This window comes from Phallusia mammillata, chromosome 5 (assembly GCF_965637545.1).
Source record: "Phallusia mammillata chromosome 5, kaPhaMamm4.hap1.1, whole genome shotgun sequence".
Lineage (NCBI taxonomy): Eukaryota > Metazoa > Chordata > Ascidiacea > Phlebobranchia > Ascidiidae > Phallusia > Phallusia mammillata.
This window is the reverse complement of record NC_137256.1, coordinates 8,096,828-8,116,877: the sequence shown is the minus strand read 5'-3', so window position 1 is coordinate 8,116,877 and position 20,050 is coordinate 8,096,828. Positions and strand designations below refer to the sequence as shown.

Genomic DNA, 20,050 nt, shown 5'->3' with positions numbered 1-20,050 from the left:
GTGTATTTAACAAATAAACACATAAAGTAAAAGGAACGTGATGCGGAAAGCCGCTACACCTAACCGACACAAACTTAAATCAGTTTATCATGTTTTATGACCGTAATAAAACAGCGAACGGAATAAAAAGTGATAAAATTTATAGCTTTGTAAACAGGACCATATTAGATTTAACATTTACTAACAACAGTGGTTCTCGAAGTATGGGTCGCGACCCAAACATGGGTCGCACAGGGTAAAAAAATGGGTTGCGCACACAATAGCCTTCCCACTATACTGTTTCGCACATGGCGATTGTAACGTCATAGCACGGGAAATAATAGGATAAGTTAATCTTGCGTTAACTGAACTTGGCCATGTGACAGTTAGCGTTAGAGTATGAGTAAGTATTCGTACAAGGAAATAAAATACATTTTTTGTTGTTTGAGACTTGGGTCGTGAGGTGTTTATAAAACTCAGATTTGGGTCGCGCTCAAAAAAGTTTGAGAACCACTGACTAACAATGTGACGGCAAAAACCAAAAATTTTAGATTCAACAGAAAAGTTTACCTGTTTTGTTAAAAATGCTTGCTGTCAACATTCGATGTTGTTGTTTGCCAACTTGATTGCTAAATTTCGGTGGTAATGTGCTTGTTATGGTGGTAAGGCTACCAAAACAAAAACTCACAACAGACAAAGTTTTTTTGAATAACGATAAATACTGATAGATGACAAGAGCACTGTTGTTTGAATTACCCATTACACTGGAATAGGGTTAGGAACTAAATTTAACATAACATTTAAGTTTAACATTAGTTATACGAATTTGTTTTATTGCAATTATTAATAACATAAGACCTCACCCAACCCTAATAGCCTCACCCGCCAGCATTCTGTAACAGTTTGCCCTTAAATATTCCCAAATGCTCTTTGCAGTGGCGGCTCGTGCCTAAAATTTGTGGGGGTGCTGCCCATTGTGACGAAATTTTATTGTGACGCAATAATGTACACGAGTGTAAACAGCAGACGGCATCATTTGTGTATCTTGTTTACTTGCACAGCGACGGGCTAAACACAACAACGTTCAGTAATAATGTGAAAAACAAAAACATACGTGGCACAGCTTCGAAACGAAGCGGTTGTAAATACAATAAAACACAACAGGAATTTCAGTTCGACAACAAAAATTGCCATGTTTCATTTAAGTAAATTTAGTCACAGTCAGCGTTTTCAACATATTCTATGACACTTCACAGATTATTGTCACACACAAAAAAACTAGCCATTAACTGCAATAGTTGCTGCTTGCTGGCAAATAGCTTTTAATTCCTTTTTTAAGTTCAAACCGCCTTCAAGCTTTAAAATTTACAACACTCCCACTTAAATTTAAACCATACTATTAAATCTGGTGCTTCCTTTTTCCAACCAAAATGAATCATGAAGTTATAGTTTGGGCATGATAATTGATAGCTTCTTCCTTAATCCCAAATGATAACTAAGAAACTGTTTTTCTATTTAATACTAGCACTGCAAGTCTTTTGGATATATTGGTGTTCCTCAGCAAAACTGGCATCTTTGTCAGTGTTAAAAAGAACTGTTTTGCCTTTGAAGGAAGCATAGAAACAGCAAAATTTTCATCCTAGTAGTTTAACTTGTCAAAACATCATCTCTAGATTAATTATTTTCAAAGTAATCATGAACATCAGATCTACAGTAACATTTTGAGTAGCTAGCTGTTCTTTGTCAACAATAGGATGTGTTTGGTGTCACTACTATCTTGTCTGTAGAATAATCATTCTTAAGAAACACTTCCTGTGAAGCAATTTAGCAGCTTCTGTTTATACAAACAGTACATGTCCATTATATCAATACACATGATTGCACTTGGTTGCAAATACTGTCCATATGGTGTGCTAAGAAATCCACACTTTAATTGTCTTCACTCTTTTTTTGTCTTCATTTCAAAATTCCTGTTGCTTGCAGTTGTTTGGAGTAGCAGATGTTTTGTCCCATACTTTCATAACTCTTTTTAATTCAGTTATTTATTATAAAGGTTAATTGTGACTTTTAAAGGTGTTAGATGACCCTTTTTTCTTTTTCAAGGTGTTAGATACACTTATTTAATTCAATGATAACTGTAAAAACTGAAACCCACTTACAGTCATCTTAAAAAGTCACGACTAACAGTCAAACAACAAATTTAATGATAGCAAAATAATTCTTTAACTGCACTTACTGTCGAACTTAAAAACACAGTACACGGGTTTGGCTTTGGAGCTCACTGACGCGAAGCAGACAACACAACTAGCGCTACGTCAGGGGAGGGGCTGCGCGAGCCACAGCCCCCTCTCGCCTATTTCGCCCGGCATGTAGCTTTTCCAAGTGCGCATGCGCACAACTGAAAACGTCATGAAACGTCACGAAACTGGAGCTGCAGCTCCGCCATAGATAACTTATTATAATTATTATTTTTTCAAAAATTTTTTTTTAATAGTACAAAATTTTTATTAATTTTATTTTAATAAAATGCCGATTAATGCCATAAAAGTTATTCTTAGTAGACACTGATCAAACATAAAAACTATATGTAAAGATTGTTTTGTGTAACAACTTGGAATAGGAATGTCAAGTAAAAATACTGGGGGTGCTGCAGCTCCGCAGCCCCCTCGCACGAGCCGCCCCTGGCTCTTTGCGACATCAATCGGTATTGTGGAAACTTTTGGTTTTTACTTTTTACGTCAGTAGAATTTCCTGTTATGGCGGGAAATTTAAAATCATAATTTTCCGTTTCTTTTCATTTCTTAATGGTTTGTTAGTTTTAAAATGTATGGAATTGGGGTCCGGGATCCAGTTACCTAACTGATTGACTTAATTGCCAACCTCATGTGAAAAGCGCTGAGCCTTATGAGGTTTTAGTAGTGTATCGTATATTTCTCTGCATAATTTTTTGGTTGCAAACTTTTATTATTTTAACCATAATACCTTCCGCTTCTATTCGGAAAAAGCAGCTATCAACATTTGGAAAAAAAACTTAAAATCCACAACCATTAATCCCAGTACAGGATTTCAGAAACAATCAAGTCATGAAAGCTGAGGCAAACGTTAAAGCAATGTAAAATTGTTCAGTCTGCATTTACTCAAAAAAGTCATTTACTATCATAAACAATTGGACCACCACCAGTCAGTTCTTATTGCTGTCCAAAATGAGTGTAACTCTTACATCTGTGGTTGATGAACAAAAAATTACAATAAGCTCTTTACATGAACAATGAATTTGTTTTTAGGTTGTATAATTACCACATAACTGGTTAGTTAGTAAAACATGGATGATAATACTGAAGCACTAAGAGATGATGATTATATGTTGGTTCCAACAGATGCGGCTGAAAAAGAAGCACTCACCAGTAAGAAAGTAAGATTCCTGATCTTAAACCTCTTTTTGCAATTTAGCTCCCACCAGCAAACTAACAATTCTATTTTTCACCCTAGCATTATAGTACAACAACAAATTTTACTCAAATTCATTAGTTCAATGTTTTGCTATGTTAATGTTTTTTAAGGCTCAGAAAACTGAAAAAATACTGTTGACAGAGATTCTTCCATCCTCTAACAGGTAAGTACACTTGTACACAATAGTCATGCCATTTTATTCCTTTTGCACCATGAAAAGGGACCAATGCCTGTTTGCGTGATGTTGAACCACTTTAACCTTAAAGTCATGTAAATGGTTTCAAAGTTTTACCCTTGCCACTTGTTGATTTATAAGCCTCCAAATGGATGTGTTAAGAACAAGGATAGCTTCTAGATAAACACTGTTAACAGTTTGCAATTACTGCACTAGTCCTCCAAATTTGGTCAAGTTTGAAACAAAGTCGTTAGCAGGTGGAATTTGAACAGTTTGGGAACAATCATTTTTTGTGGTATATCCACTGCTGCAGTTTCCTAGGTTGGTGATTTTAAAACCTAATAAAATAAACAGGATCACCGTTCAGGATTTCCTAGAAATAAGAAAATGAGCTAATATCTACAGTTCGAAAAGCCAGATTTCTGGTTGTTCTTTGATTATGGTAGGTTTTTACAGTACTTTGTTGGAAACAACTCTTTAGACCAGGGGTCCGCAAATGGTGGGTCGCGACCCAAATTTGGGTCGCGAGACCTTCCAGTCTGGGTCGCGAAATATTTCAAAATTTTCCATGAATATAAGCATCGCATCTACAGTATTAATGAATTTCGGCTTTTTTAACTTTTTCATTATTATTGCATTGTTGCGTATAACTACGTAACTATTACATAAAGTATATGTAACAATGCAAAAAGTTAAGCGCACCTATGCAAGCATGCGTTTTCTGATTAGCTGTGTTCTCAAAACAGAGCCCACAGTTCTCATTTGTTAGAATAAATACGTTCGTTTGCCTACTGTTTTATGTGAAAATAGCAACTGACAATAACATAATAGCAGTCTTAATACTGATATTTAGTTGAATAGTACTTTCCACAAACGTACATGTTAAAATGCTTGGGTCGCGAGAATTTAGAGCAATTTTTTTAGGGTCGCGCCAAAAAGTATTTGCGGACCCCTGCTTTAGACAACTACGTTTTGGCAACATGTATTTGTCTATGACATTCCTGTCTAGTATGGATGTATAATTTTGTTAGACCGACGAATGATGTGTCCAGTCCTGGGAATGAGGATGCTATTACTCTTAATGCGGTAGGTAGTTGAATGTACTTTAGCATTTATTCGTATTTCTGAAAACAGAACTTTTATGTTTTAAAGTTACGCTTTTAAACCAGATGTGTCTATTCTTACTGGTACAAGGACCGCAAATTACAGACGATTTTTCCCACCCTCTTTTCCGTGACAAACCTAAACAGACCAGGTTTTGACTTGAAATTGCCTTGATACAGATGCCGATCGTTGGTGACGTAGAAGAGACGGAAATACAACTTCAAAAGCACGTCCCAGTTATTGCAAACGAACAACAAAGCGTAAAAGATTGTGATGATCGTTCGTCTCAGCACGACGACTTATGTGGTTCACGCGTAGAGATGGAAGGTTAAATTTACATAGACTTGTTTTAAATAGATTTACTTATCTAAATTGATTGAAGGCTAAATAATTTATCAGTTTAAAAAAAGTAATATTAGAGTAATTTTTTAAATGGTTTAATATAATGTTTAAACTAACTCTTGCAAAGTTGGCAGCAGTGAATAAAAATCTCTGCAAAATGGAAAAAAATCTCCGCCCTATATGAGGCTTATCCGAAGTAATGTGCTAATAACAGCATCTTTTTTAATAATATACGGGAAAGAATGAGTGTATGCCAAAATTCACGCATCCAGCATCGCATTAAATCACTCAGCTAATGCATGGTAGTCATGGGTTTGTAACACCTGTTCTTTTGTAGACTTATGTATTCGTGATGCGAGAGGCAGAACTGCGATTCATCGTTTGGTTAATGCTCGCCTAAACGGCTTAGCAGACCAAGACTGCCCAAGCATTCAACTAAAACCTTTGCTGGACGAAGGCGCTCGCATTGTTATTAAGGACAACTATGGCTGTTTGCCACTTCACTATGCTGCAGTCAGCGGTTACGTCGAATGCGCGAAGCTTTTAATTGAAAACAATCCTGCGTCCAAAAATGTAAGTTGCACTACGGCCCTACTGGTAAGTTGTACTATCTCTTGAAGAGACCACGTTTCGACGATTTTGTATATAATTGTCCCTGCACTTGAAAAATTACTTTTGAATTGAAATGTTTAATGCATTTCAGATGTTAAGCTTTAGTGGCGTAGAAAAGGGGGAGTCTGAATTTCAAGAACTCGATATGCCGAGTGTTAACGAACAACTAAACATGAAAGATGATGATGGTCGCACTCCCCTGCACTATGCTGCCGAGTACCAACATGTCGACATGTGTAAATTGCTGGTGGATAAAGAAGCAGGTATAGTTCAAATGAGTTGCTTTTGCGAAATCGCTCCCTATAAGGTTATTATTTTGTATAAAAGTTTATACCCTTAAGCAGACGTGGACAAGAAATTTTTTTTAGCAACACCAATGCTTCAGGTTACAGTCAAAACCCAAGTTCATTGCTACAGCAACAGGTAGCGTTAATTCTATCTATCTTATTTGTGGAAAGTTCGTTACATAAAACAGACATTATATAATACTATGATAATGCTCAAATAAATCTCCTTCTGACATTTGGGTTGGGTCAAAGCGGTGTCACTCGGAGAAACCTATACATTCCCCATAAAGTTACACCAGATTTACCTAAATGAAAGTTACAAATGTTTCGCAGTTTGGGATTCGCTGTTATAGGAGGTGAGGAAGTAAAACAAGTTTAAACGCTTTAAAAAAGTACCGTTGTATTGAAAAGGTCGCGATAAAGCCTTATCCAAGTGTTCCTGTGGTGAATTTATCGCCCAACCCTGCCCCCAAGATTACAAAAGAACAATCGTCATCAAACACGAAATTAAATTTATTCAAATAGCATGTTTCAGCTAATGTCCCCCTTGTGCCTGGTGTTTGTTTGCAAGACGAAAAAAATCTAGTTATAAAAGTTTTAGTTAATTCATAATGACGATTTTTAGGTCGTAGTGTTAAGTGACCATAAACGAAAAAAGCGGCAAAAATATAAATGAAACACATACCTTTTTTGTGCGGAAATTTCATTTTCATTTAAAAACCTTAATTTTTTGTTTACAAACATTGATAATCGTATCTAAGATTGTCCTGAGAACTGGATGAGCTTCAATTGGCTGCAAATGAGCTATGACGCATAATTTGTATGTAACAGACTTCAATGGTCGTGATAATGGTGGTAAAACCCCTCTCCACCTTTTGCTGACAAATATCTGCTATGATCGATCAGTCGAAAAACCGTTAGTAATACGACTTTTCAAATACCTACTGGACAAAGGAGCCCGCGTTGATATCAAGGATAAATTCGACCATACACCTCTTTACTATGCTGCGCGTGGTGGTTATGTGGCATGCACTAAACTAATTATTGAAGCGTTGGTTGAGGTGAGTGATTTTGCATTGCTTGTTTATATTTTGTTGCTGAGGTCCAATATTTCACCCACTCTTTGCACCTTACCTTTTCAACCTTTTAACAAATCCATTCCTTGTTAGACGCCGCCGACAATGCAAGATCCAACAAACTTGATTATTCTTCTGATTATACTATATTTAACTTTTAGCCCACGCGCGTTGACGGGACTGTTGGCGAGGGTTCGTCGCTTGTTATTCAACAACTAAACATAAAAGACAATTTTGGCTCGACTGCCCTGCATTATGCGGCAAAGTACAAACACGTGGAATTGTGCGAGTTACTTGTGAAGAACGGAATTGGTAAGAAACTGTAGTATTTTAGCACGTTTTTAAATCCTACCGACAAGACGTAACGTAAAGACAAGCAAGGAATTTTTTTCAAAAATACAACAACAACAACATTTTTTAAACATGGCAGTCGAAAACTAGAGAGGGACGTGGTCCCCGGTTATGCGGCGGTTCGCCACGCACATGGCATCAAAACGTAACCAGATGTGAGAATTAACGCCGAGGATAGAACCACACATTAGCCTCCCGACGGGGCAGGCGTGGCAAGATAAACGGCGGATTAATGAGCCTGCATCGCGATATACGAAATAGCGGCGGCTCCATGTATAAACAAAAGCTTCACAATACAGCCTTTACAAAGGCTAATTTGTGCAAAAATTGGCGTAGTTGGGCAAAAATATGAACATGCGTTAGTAGTTCTAGCAGTGCTATTGTTGCAATAAACAAAATTAATGTCGAGGTGTTACAGGCAGGGAGTCGAACCGGAACTGAACCCGAACCCGTAAACCGGTTTGAGCGGGAAATTTCATTAAACCCGAACCGCTAATTACGATTTTCTAAAAACCCGAACCGGAGTTGAACCCCATATTTTGTTTGGCGTTGGACCCGAACCGGAACCGAACCAGTAAAAAATGCAGTCTGTTGTTTATTTTGTGATTTTTTTCAAAACAGCGCACTGAAGAATACGCGAGATAACACTTACAGGGCGTGTCAAGAATAACAGTGCACGGGCAAAATTATTTTGGAGTTTGATAAGACCAGGTAGATGATGGGTAGAATTAAATTGAAACGAATTAAAATTTGAACGGGTTTAAAAACCGCAAACCGGTTCGGACCGGTTAATTTGCCCAAACCGGAACAAAACCCGAACCCGAAAATATACAGTTTTAAAAACCTGAACCGAACCCGAACCCCTAAAAACAAAACCAAGTAAACCCGAACCAAACCTGAACCCATATGACAAGCGGTTCGACTCCCTGGTTACAGGTATTATTTTAATTTATTTAGTTTTTTGTTCTTGGCCGTTAGTTCTAATGACATAAAGAAGTTACAAAATGTTTTTGTTATTGTTTTGGGCTCCTGTTGCATTGCACGTGACGGTTTGGGAAGTAATTGTCCACTCGTTGAATTTAAATGAAAAACAAAACATTAAACGAAACTAAAATTCCGAAAAGGTCCGGTTGATTTAACATCACGTTAACCATCCCGGCAATAACAGTGAACCAGACGAGGTGCAATCATGTAGTAGAAGTAGGGATGGGCCGAGTCGAGCAAGAACCCGGTCCTGAGAGTCGCTGTTTTCGAGGCATAGTGCTCGGGTTGCACAAACCGACCCGATCATTTAATTTGCATATTTATTCCCAGCCAACATATGAAACTAGCGTTTGCTTGAAAACGAATGTTTTTGACATCACAATGCACCGAGCGTACTCGGTCGCCGACCATTTTTGTAACCAAACAATCTTCTACCAAACAGAACTTTGTAGTTTTAACCATTTTCTAGTTAGAAGTCAGAATATAATTTTGGTTGCACCAATTGATTGTTACCAACTTGACAGGTTGCTTCGTAAATTAACACTAAACGTTGTAATATCCGACAGACTGGTCTTAAGAAGTCGATGTTAAAAGCAACACAGGAAGGCATGTAACCCATGCCGTAAAATTATATTGCCGGACTTGTTTACAGATGTCAACGTTAGAAACAAGAACGGCAGGACTGCTCTTCACCGTTTAGTTGATCGTGTAGATGGTTGTGCAGTCCAAAATGCCCCAAACGGCGAACTGGTCAGGAATATGTTGGAAGTAAGGGGAATTTATTCAACTATTTATTTATATAATAACTTTGAAACCAGCAGCACTAGTTGCAATCTATACAACCAAACAAAGTTGTCAATCAAGGTTAGTGTCCACGCGTTGACGATACGCGTTTTAGGAGATTAAAAAAACTCAGGTTCGCTTTTAAATGAAAAAAATGTTTCAGTGTATTTATCCGGTTTGTTTCTTGATTTATGTTCATCCGAAACGTTCTCAGTATTGTGTTACAAATGCTGTGATATAATAAGAAAACAACAGAGGCTTAGTTATTTGTCTGTTGTGGCTATGTGTTTTTTAGGTAAAAGACTACTGTTGTACAACCAAAACAGCCCTTTGACCATATTAATTTCGCTACTAAAGCACTCTCACGGGTTCACCACCAAAAACAATTTGTCAGTTTTTAAAGATCATTTTCTAGCAATCGGGCGTTGGACAATGTTTTGTAGGTAATGTTGGAAGCTGGAGCTCACATCGATATGCCAGACACAAAAGGTAACACTCCACTTCATCTGGCATGCGGGGCGGGCAACATTGACTTGGTTGGTGTTCTTTTGCAGTAAGTTTTATATTTCACGCTCGCATCGGAGATATATTCCTACAGGTCGACTTTCTTAAAGCGGAAACATTTGTTTCACCTTATTTCTTTAGGGAAAAGGTTTTGGAGATATTGCTAATCGTCCGTTTTAGTTCGGCTAGTCGTCCACATGTACCTCGGGTGCTTAAAATTTATCCTGATTACAAACATGTTCGGTAGTTATTCAGAGTTGATCCTTCCAAAGTTTGAACCCGGCTGCCCAGCGGTTCACCCATAGGTCCCCAAATTTAAATAATTTTTTGAAGACCGCCGTCATCAGGTGCGGCCAACACGTGATCGCGGTAGACCGGTAGATTGCTACTCTGTAGATAAGTAGTTAATGTGGCCGTATGCTTGTCATAGCAAGTTTATGCGTTTTCAGTTTCAGGACGAGGTTTCCTACTTTACCGCTTTTTTGGTTTTGTTCGCGTTGGGCAAAATATTGTGGTTGAATAGACCAGGAGTGTCAAACATACTGCGCTCCAAGAGTTTTTGTGGGGCACGCGAAATAACTTATAAAAGTTATGTATTTCACCCAGGCGGAATACCCTGTCGTACCAGTGAGTTTGCATGATACAATCATTCTCTATTAGTGGTATACACTATACACAACGTTTATTCTTAATATAGTTAATGGAATGAATGAACATTTTACTTTTAGTGATGCGATTTTGTTGTCATGTTAGACTGTAACAAATGTTTCCATAGTGCGGCCCTGGACTCACTTAAAAGTTTGTCTTTGGCCCTCAAAGTTCTTTGACAACCTATTGAATAGTCGATAAGATGCGTAACACCTAAACCGAGGTGGAAGGTCGTTAATTCGTACCTGGCTATCATGACCGTATTCAGTGCTGACCTGTAGGCACATTTTATAAGTGGCCCGAAAATCAGGGTTGCCAACTAAAAATTAGAATTATCAGTGTTGCCAAATCATTGTCACAAAGAAAAGTGGCCTGGATTTTTGACTGGCCTGTAGGCACGTGCCTACTTTGCCTAATGGTTAATCCGGCACTGACGTATTGCGGTTTGTGAAACACAGTTACCACTGGTTTGTCAGACCCAGATAAAAAATTTTGGGTCCCCAATGCAAAAGCAAGTACTATTCACTGGTCTACGTTATAATATGCTTCTTGCAGTTAAACACAGGTGTTATTTGACCGGTTTTAATTGTATCCCGCGTTTCTAACTAGCTACTTCAACAACATATTATTATACATACATTATTTAAATTATCATACATACGATAATGCGATAAAAATTACGTGCGAGGAAATGAACACACGACGAAATTACCTGAAAATGAGACGAAAAAACAATGCAAATAGAAAGGTACGAGGAAAAATAAGTGATATGTTTTATATTTGACCCGCAATTCATTTTAAAGGTTCAAAGCCGACGTAACTCGGCTTTCTGAAGATGGAAGAAACGCATTGGATTTTGCGATAATTTCCGGAAATACTTCGTGTGTTCGAACGATACTGGAGACCGAAAAATGGAGGGAAGCTTTGAGGAACAGCAGTCGATACAATGTACATGATGGTGGGTCTACGTTTCTCACATGACAAAAAATGGTGTATTTAAGTGTTTAGTACTAGTACGAGAAAAATGGATCAAACTTAATCAGCGAATTCTATCACCTTTAAACAATCAAAACTTTAGAATAGCAAGTTTTAAACATTTTCTTAAGATATAAAACGAATTTGTTTTTTGATATATGAAACGAAAAAAAACACATATAAAACAAATCACAGTACGCCAGGCCCATTGAAGGCGCTATATCGAATCAGCCGGTCACCAAGCATTCACCACCATATGACAAGGCGTAGGCTAGAAAAATCTAGCCTGCGGTGGGATATAAAACAAAATAATAAACAATTGCTGAAATTTTAGCCTAAATTAGTTGCTATTTATGGAAGCTCGATAACCACTTTCAAAAAATTCTGTACGGGATCGGATATTTAATATCATTTTAACGCAACCAACTACTTTTCTCAGATGATGTAAAAATTATTGCTCCACATTCCTTACCACGACCTTTTGAGTTTGCATTATATTCCGTTTAAAGGGAGATAAATCGCAATTGAATTGTGAGAATAATAAGTGGAATATTTTTTTCCAGTTTGCAAAACAATACTGCTAGCTAAAAAGGTAACAAATGTAGTAATTTTGTCTTCTTTTTTATTTGCATGTCATCGAAGATGGGTTAATTGACACTCCAATGAGGGAGTTAATTCGAAAAATGCCAGAGATCGCTGAAGAAGTTTTGACAAAATGCATGGTAAAAGGCGAGCAGCCTGTCCACGACATTTCGTACCAGGTGAAATAGCACATATTGCCTTTTAACTTATTTCTTAAAATAGTGTCCACAAAAATATCCATCGTTTACGAGAAATAACTTTGTGTTATCTTAAACTAGAAGGTCCTTTATTCATGGAAAGCACAATGTAACACCAGTAGGCAAGCTGACACGATTTCAAAATTAAATTGCTCCTTGTAATTAAGTTATTCTACAGGTTTTATTTCTATATGAATTTTTGGATGATGAATTTTGCAGCCAAACGTGTATTAATAGCGATGTAAGTATTTCATACACATTTAAATAAAACATTTGGATGATTTGAATGAAAAAAATGAAGGTATTCATTTATGGTGTTAATATAGGAAGCAGTTCATTTTTCAAGAATGCTAGAACACTTGTTAAAAACAAAAAAACACGAAGTAGTCAGACTTGTGTTTGGTATTTATAACTTCTCTTCGTGCATACATTTATTTACGGCAATTACTTTTAGCTTGCTAATGCTACTTGTTTCCTACGACAGAAAGTCTAGACTCTAGAACAGATCTTTTAAAATAGGTGCTAACCGTCACCGTTTTTTTAAAGAAATTTTGTGGTTTGGTGATAACAAGTAATGTATAATGATCTTGAATAATGTATAACGATCCAAATGCCTAATGATCTTTACCGTACTATGTCAGCAGTGCGCGACATGCATAACCATTGGCCATAAACAGTGCGATTTCACCAAACTTGTTTACCAACTTTTTTCTATATCTTTAGCAATTTAAGACCAAATTTTTGTGACCGAATACTATGATATTGTTTGGCAGGAGTTTGATAACAGTGCACTTCCATACTCTGATGACTTAAACCTGCTCAAGAAAAATCACCCGTTAAACATTATGGTAAGAAATCTATATTTAAAGTGCTAGTTTTATCCGCAGTCTACCGTGTTCTTTTGGCTCTAAAAGCGTACTTTAAGGCCAAATGATTTTTATTCGCAGGTTAAAGAGAAGCGAGAGAGTCTGTTGCGTCACCCAGTGGTGGTTAGTTTGGTGTGTTACAAATGGAACAGATTTGTGGGGCCTGTGTACAGTCTAAATGTACTGCTCTATTTAATTTTCATGGGATTTTTTAACAGTTACATGTTAACAATGCCTCCACCTTTTTCTATCGGTAAGTTTACTGTCTCCAAATCTAGTAAATAGGCCTAGTTGCGAAAATTTGTCTGGAAAGGCGTGCTCTAAGAAGTGACGGCTCTTTCCTAAAATTCCTGGGGGGGGGGGGGGGGTACTGCTCCTACTTTTAGCCTTTATAGCACATATAAATGGGCAGTTAGTGATAAATATTGTTGTAGAAAAACTAGTAATACAAATCTTAACTAGTAACTCCTTTTGTAACTTAATTTTCGTCACGCATTAATGTACACGCGTGTAAACAGCAGACGGTATCATTTGTGTATATTTTACTGGTATGACGACGGGCCAAACTGCACTGACAATGTGGCACAAAAACACACGTGCAACATGCTTAAAACGTAGCGGTTGTAAATACGTTAAAACAACATTAATTAATAAAAAATCGGTAAAAACAGAGTCAGAGAAGGCTGGAGTTGTTGGGTTGGACAACATTAACGAATGGTGCTTGTGACAATGACCAATAACTAACACACTTTTTATTCAGCCATTAGTATGTCCATGACTTATAGTTTGGTAAGCATGGTCACAGCTGGCATTTTTAACAACACTTTACAGATTATTGCCAATGACAAAATTAGTCATAAAGGTTTTTATTTGTATCAAAACTGACAAATTTAACAACTAAATTGCCTTTTTTTACAGCTATTGTTGAATTAAATATCTCTTCTTTGAAGTTTTGTGTATAGACTAAATTTTTCAGTTTCTTAGCTGATATACTTTCTACTTTATTTGGTGAAAAGAGCTTATAGGAACTGTTTTTACAACACTGAACTCCTTATCTAAATTTACAACACTTTTGCTGAAGTTTAAACTATATTATTTAACTTTGTTCTTGCCTTTTATGACTAAAATGAATCATAAAGTTATAGTTAATAACTTTCTCCTTCATTTCTAAATTACAACTATGCTTTGGTGGTCACTACTATCTACCCTGTAGGATGTTTATTCTTAAGACACATTTCCTGTGAAACAATTTAACAGCTCCTAGGTGTTTAATGAAACAGTACATGTCCATTATATCAACACATGATGTGATTGCAAATATTTTCACATTGTGTTTTGAAAAAAAAACGTCAGTCATTTTAAAACTTATATAGCTTTAGTTCAGTTTCTACTGCATTTCATTTTGCCTGAATTTCAGTAGGACATTTAACTTCACAGTAACTTCACAATATCTAGGGCAGGGGTGTGCAACCTTTTTTACTGCGGGGCCAAATACATTTACCCAGATTAGATCGCGGGCCGCACCTTTATATAACACAAGGTGATTTGATTTATTGCATACCAAATATGGCTAACTACAAGTAAAATTCCCATTTGATTCTAGCCACATTTTGCCAGGTCACAGAAAAATAGCGCTGGGCGCATTAATCTGCTCAAAAATATATAATAAATAGATTCGTTTTCCAGTACATTTGAAATCCAAGCGTCTCTGCGGGCCGCATAACTTTAACAGACGGGCCGCATTTGGCCCGCGGGCCGCAGGTTGCACACCCCTGATCTAGGGGATGCCGCGGCTACTATGCGCGAGTGGTTACAGCAAACAACCAGGGTGCATGCGTTTGAGACTTACAACGTGTTTGCCAGATGAAATAGTACCTTATCTGGTTTATCAACGTACCATCTTTCAGCATCGTCCAAGAATTCCAGTTGACATAATTGTGATAGTTATATTTAAGCTAGATAGTTATCTACTACCCACATGAATTGGTATGTCTTAAACCTGAGAAATAAAAACGCACTGCGGCACTGCAAATTTTGTCAAGTGAGAATAAAAAAACGGTGAAACAACATAAAGAGGTACAAATACCTATCAACTTCAGATTTCTCAACAGATTCGAATAACGTGACGTCATCGTGTGTTGCGATAAGTTCTGAAGCACAGTCGTCATTTGGACCCTGTTACGACTACAATTCATGGGGAATAATTGCCAAATACTTTATCATTGTCCTTTCAGCCCTCAGTATACTAAAAGAGGTAACAATTTTTTTCATTATTTAACTACAAGTAAATTTCACCTTTCAGTCGCTATGCTATCCTGAATTTTGTGAGCTTTATGATGCTGTTTGGTGTTATAGTTTTAAGCGACGTATGTTTTCTGTCTTTACATCTTGTATATCTTCGCTTTTGTAGTTGTACCAGGTCTACTTGCAAAGGATTGCTTACTTACTTAGTCTTACGAACCTTCTAGAAGTTTCGCTCTACGTTTTGGCGATTTTGACTGTTTATTCAGACACAAGCCAAATGGGACCCAGCTACGTCGGTGTCAGAGAGGTAAATCATTTTCTGATAAATACTGTAATTTTTTATTTATAACTGTTTTCATTTTGTTGCTGAAGGCTTGGCAGTGGCAGATTGGAGCAGTTGCTATCTTTCTATCGTGGATGGTTTTAATCATGTTTATACAAAATGTGCCAACCTTTGGGATTTATGTTTTGATGTTTAATCATGTTCTTCGCACATTTCTAAAGTTCTTGTTCGTTTTCGGTCTCTTCATATTCGGCTTCGCATTTAGTTTTTATTGTTTGCTACAGAATCAGGTTGGTCAAGTTACGATTGTCAGTAAAAAATGGCTAGTATGCTTTCAAAACATCGTTTGAAACGTTAAACGTAACAGCACGTGCTGTCATTCTCATCATTCGTATCTCTCAGTTTAATTTTGCGATGTAATTTATCAATAATGTTCCTAGCATGCTTTTCGTGATTTGGGTAACGCGGTGATCAAGACTACACTTATGATGATCGGTGAATTTCAGTTCGAAGACATTTTTGTGGCAGAATTTGTGGCTATTGAAACTGGAGCTGACAATCACACAATAGCTGCTTCCACTGTAAGTAATGGTATTACTATATGACTGTTGCCAAACGTTAGCCAAGTTTGCTTTTCCGAATTAAAAATATCCGTTTAGTTTCCAGAGCTACGATAATGAAAGAATAAAGTAAACTACAAATAACGTTAAATAAACTCGACGGTGCGTATTCTGTGCTATTGTTTAAAGCAGGGGGTCACCAAATTGTTGTTTGTTACGTCACAGTCTAGACTATAAGTGTTAATTATGCCCACACGATTGCCTTCCTTTGTTGCTTGTGATGAAGCATTGCTCGTAAGATGAGACTAACTATACAGTTTAACAGTCGCATCACCAGATTTTAATTAGGATTGTAGAAAGGCCATATCTTGGGGCCCCTATTAAAATCGCGTCGAAAAGACGGTGCTAGGGCATGTAAACTATGTGGGCCGCGCAAATTAGTTATTATTAAACTTATCCGGCCCGCATAAAAAAAAAGTTTGGTTACGCCTGGTTTAAAGCAATGGTTCTTCAAATCTTATTTGAATAGATATACCAAGAGATTTTCGTCCACAGAGTGATAAGCTGGGTCAGCTGCATTTCCTGATCTGACATGAATTGATTTGGTGCGCGTACCGTAGGTTAAGAACCAAAGAAAACACAAGGGTCACTGACAACTAGAGATGTACCGAATATTCGGTTTGCCGAATTTATTCGGCCGAATCGGCCACTTTTGCAAAGATTCGGTTTCGGCCGAATAATTTGTTGCGATTCGGCTGAAACCGAATCTTTTATGAACACACATTGAAAGCGTTGAGCGTGTCTTTCCTGCTTAGTACCAACGAAAATCCTGTCAGTTATTATATTTTTTACCACATTATCGTTTTCCCCACTGCAGACAACTAAATAGTAATTCATTGCCGGGTTGGAAATTATGCTTAAGGCAATGTTAAACCCCTCAGAACTGAAATAAGGATGAAACAACCATTCTGCACTAATTGCCTGGTAGATAAACTTATGTTTTCATGTCAACACGTACCGTACGAATTCGCGTGACGTCATAAATGATTCGGTTGATTCGGCCGAATTTATTCGGCAAAACCGCCGAATATTCGGTTTCGGCCGAATCGAAATTTCGCCGATTCGGTACATCACTACTGACAACCCAATATGTTATTATTTGCTACCAGTCAAATTTATTTTTTGGGAGTTAAATCAGCACTCGCAAACCACGCAACATCAATTTTAAAGCAAGGAAAAAACTGTTTCTAGAATCCTGGTATTGCTACAGACTGTTGCTTAAAAAAGCCATTTGCATTTTCTGTCCCAAAGTGCTGTTTTTGTTTATTTCGGGTTTCGCTTGATGATTTAATTTAGAGCAGTGTTTCTCAACCTGGGGGTCGCCCCAAAACGGGGTGGCCAAGCACTTTTGAGGGGGACGGGATGATTTTATCCGTATCATAAAAGCTTTCCCCGAGTCTTCTGTTTGCATAGTTACTCGCACGACAGTTTGATTTAAAATTGACACAACAGCATTTGCGATTAAATACTTCTATGAATTTGGTATATGGCTTTTCTTTACATAAAAAACAGTAGATAGTAAAAATGTTTATGGTGACGTGATGCATGGCCACAATTTTAGGCGTTTGCTGCAGATCAAAAAGCCGAACTCTTGAAGTGACATTTAATAGTTAATGCATGATGAACACACTCTGGTAGTATAACTTCTATCATGTGTTTGTAAAAGGGGTCGCGTTGTGTTAAAAATCCTCCAAAGGGGGTCGCAAAGAAAAAAAAAGGTTGAGAACCACTGATTTAGAGCATATTTGAGTTCATAATTTATGTACTTTGTAGGCTATGCGCCTTTGTTTGTGTGAGAGAATTTACATTTTTTTAAAACTATATTTTATTTACAGGTGAACTACCGAGCCGTGTCCTACATCTTTTTTACGATTTTTATCATTGTCATGAGCATCATTATCATGAACTTACTGGTAAATGCCTTGACGTAACAATGAACATTGCAGAACTAACAAATATGAATTAGTTCATAACGTTTCAGTACTTCAGTCTGTGGGCACGATCCACTAAGTTTGTTTTTTTAACAGGTCGGTCTTGCTGTAGACGACATCAAAGGTGTGCAAAACAACGCCTACCTCGAAAGTTTGGCGATGCAGGTTAGTGCGCTTAAAAAATTAAATAACGAATTCGATTAGTTGCATATCAGTTAATCGCATAATCCGTTTGACTGAATAGGGATCGTCAAACTGTAGACTGTAGACTAATATTTAGAAATATTTTTTATTATCACTATTGCATAAGTTTGGCTGCAAAGTTTGGAACTGGTGACAAACATTTAATTGAAGCTCTTAAAAATAATTATCTAGCGGTTTAACAACGGTAATTGATCTTACTTTGTGTTTTTAGGTGAAACTAACTCTTGATATCCACTACACTTTACCGAAGTTTATCCGACGTCGGTTTATACTGAAATTTCAGCGTTTCTTTCCAAATCGATACCGAAGGACGTCTACTTTTCTACAATGGTTGCATTCAGTGGTGAGCTTGAATCTTGCGACCATCAATGAAGCTCTTGACTCTGAAACGGTGGGTTGCATAAAATTGTATATCAGACAAACGGTACGTCGTTGCAATTTAACATTGTAGCGTTGTAAGACTCCTGCCAGTTTTATTTCTAAAAGAGAATCAGTACATTGGCAATTATTGTCTTTAAGGTTTCATGGTTGGGTCGAGCATTCTCAAAAAGGGTTTGGTAACACTAACACACTCTTTTAAAGTTTTTCAAAACTTTGAGAATGTTATTGGTGTGTTTGTTTTCCAAATTGCTTTTCAGAACGACCCCAACAAGCTCGAAAAACAGGTCGAGTCTCTCGATCAGGAGGTCAAGGGCTTGGATCGCAAGTTGCAATGCTTGGAAGACAAAATTGCAGTGCTTGACAATCGTTCAAGCTCAATGGAAAATATGATGTCAGCAATGATGTCGCACTTCCAAATTAATGAAACCAAAATCACGTCAACGGTTAAGAACCTGTGATGTCATCAAATTTTTAGAACAAATTGCTTGTGGATAAGGCGAAAAGCAGTTGTTTGATACAAATTATTGCTATAAAAGATGGGATTGTTGCCTTTAAACCTTGTTTTTAACCATTTGATGTGCATGTAATTAAATCATTTTTGAAATGTCAAAGTTGAAAATTTTATATTTAGGTTTTTACAAAGATAATTTATTGTAAGGCCCAACAGATGCAGTGTAGGCTACTGAACAAACGGTATCAAAAACTTATTTGAGGTTTATGTCGAAGTTTGGGCCTATATCTGTTGAATGCGAAAGAAAACCGCAAAACCTAAAAATAATGGTGTTTAGGTTGGTAGCAAGTAACAACATGGCGTAAACTCAACATAACAGGGGTTTTGGTTTTACAATAGCCTTTACTGACTCTATGTGATAATCCAACGTTTTGTGCATCTATGTCTGTACTGGGACACTTTTAGAAGTCTGAAGTTAAGTATACTTAACCTATAGGCCTACTTTTTGCAGTGGGTGCCGGTTGGTGTTTTTAACCGCTTCATGAAAAATGGAAAACCACAAGTTTGCACAAAAACGAATCTAAACTAAAATCTGAAAAGAGCAAAAACTCTTACGAACATCGTTCTGTCTAAAAATGCAAGCGAATAATACCAGATATCAACTATTCAAAAACTAATTGTTAGCTTAATTTAAAGTTTTCCATTTCCGTCCTTTTTTGCTCACAACACAAGGTTTGCTAAATACCGATTGAGGGCGTAAAGAGCGCAGCTATTTAAAATAGTGAAACTGGTATATGGTGGGCTAAATTTAACACAAACTAATAGTTTTTTTTATTATTATTTTAGGTTAATTTTATTGTTATTATTATTATTATGAAACCTCAGGCTAACCCTAATAGCCCTAAGCATTTTTTTTGTTTTTTTTTTCTTTACGGGGTTCGAACCCAGGACTCTCCAGGGGACGAATCCCGATCAGGGTTTTTTATGTCTATATATGGGTCAGGCGCGCCGGACCATTCGG

General features: G+C 37.1%; 1 protein-coding gene across 1 annotated transcript; it reads left to right on the top strand.

Annotated features, from left to right (window-relative positions):
• Positions 1–3,283: 3,283 nt before the first annotated feature.
• Positions 3,284–19,147, top strand: LOC145230542 (transient receptor potential cation channel subfamily A member 1 homolog). The gene is made up of 23 exons (XM_080095981.1): positions 3,284–3,391; positions 3,540–3,592; positions 4,636–4,690; positions 4,888–5,035; positions 5,388–5,623; positions 5,754–5,925; positions 6,781–7,010; positions 7,187–7,337; positions 9,013–9,128; positions 9,587–9,696; positions 11,099–11,253; positions 11,913–12,031; positions 12,228–12,290; positions 12,823–12,897; positions 12,997–13,168; positions 15,027–15,169; positions 15,326–15,466; positions 15,532–15,732; positions 15,883–16,023; positions 17,898–17,975; positions 18,090–18,158; positions 18,409–18,588; positions 18,836–19,147. Exons 1-23 carry the CDS (start codon positions 3,302–3,304, stop codon positions 19,034–19,036), a joined length of 3,099 nt encoding a protein of 1,032 aa, XP_079952107.1. The 5' UTR covers positions 3,284–3,301; the 3' UTR covers positions 19,037–19,147.
• Positions 19,148–20,050: the final 903 nt, after the last annotated feature.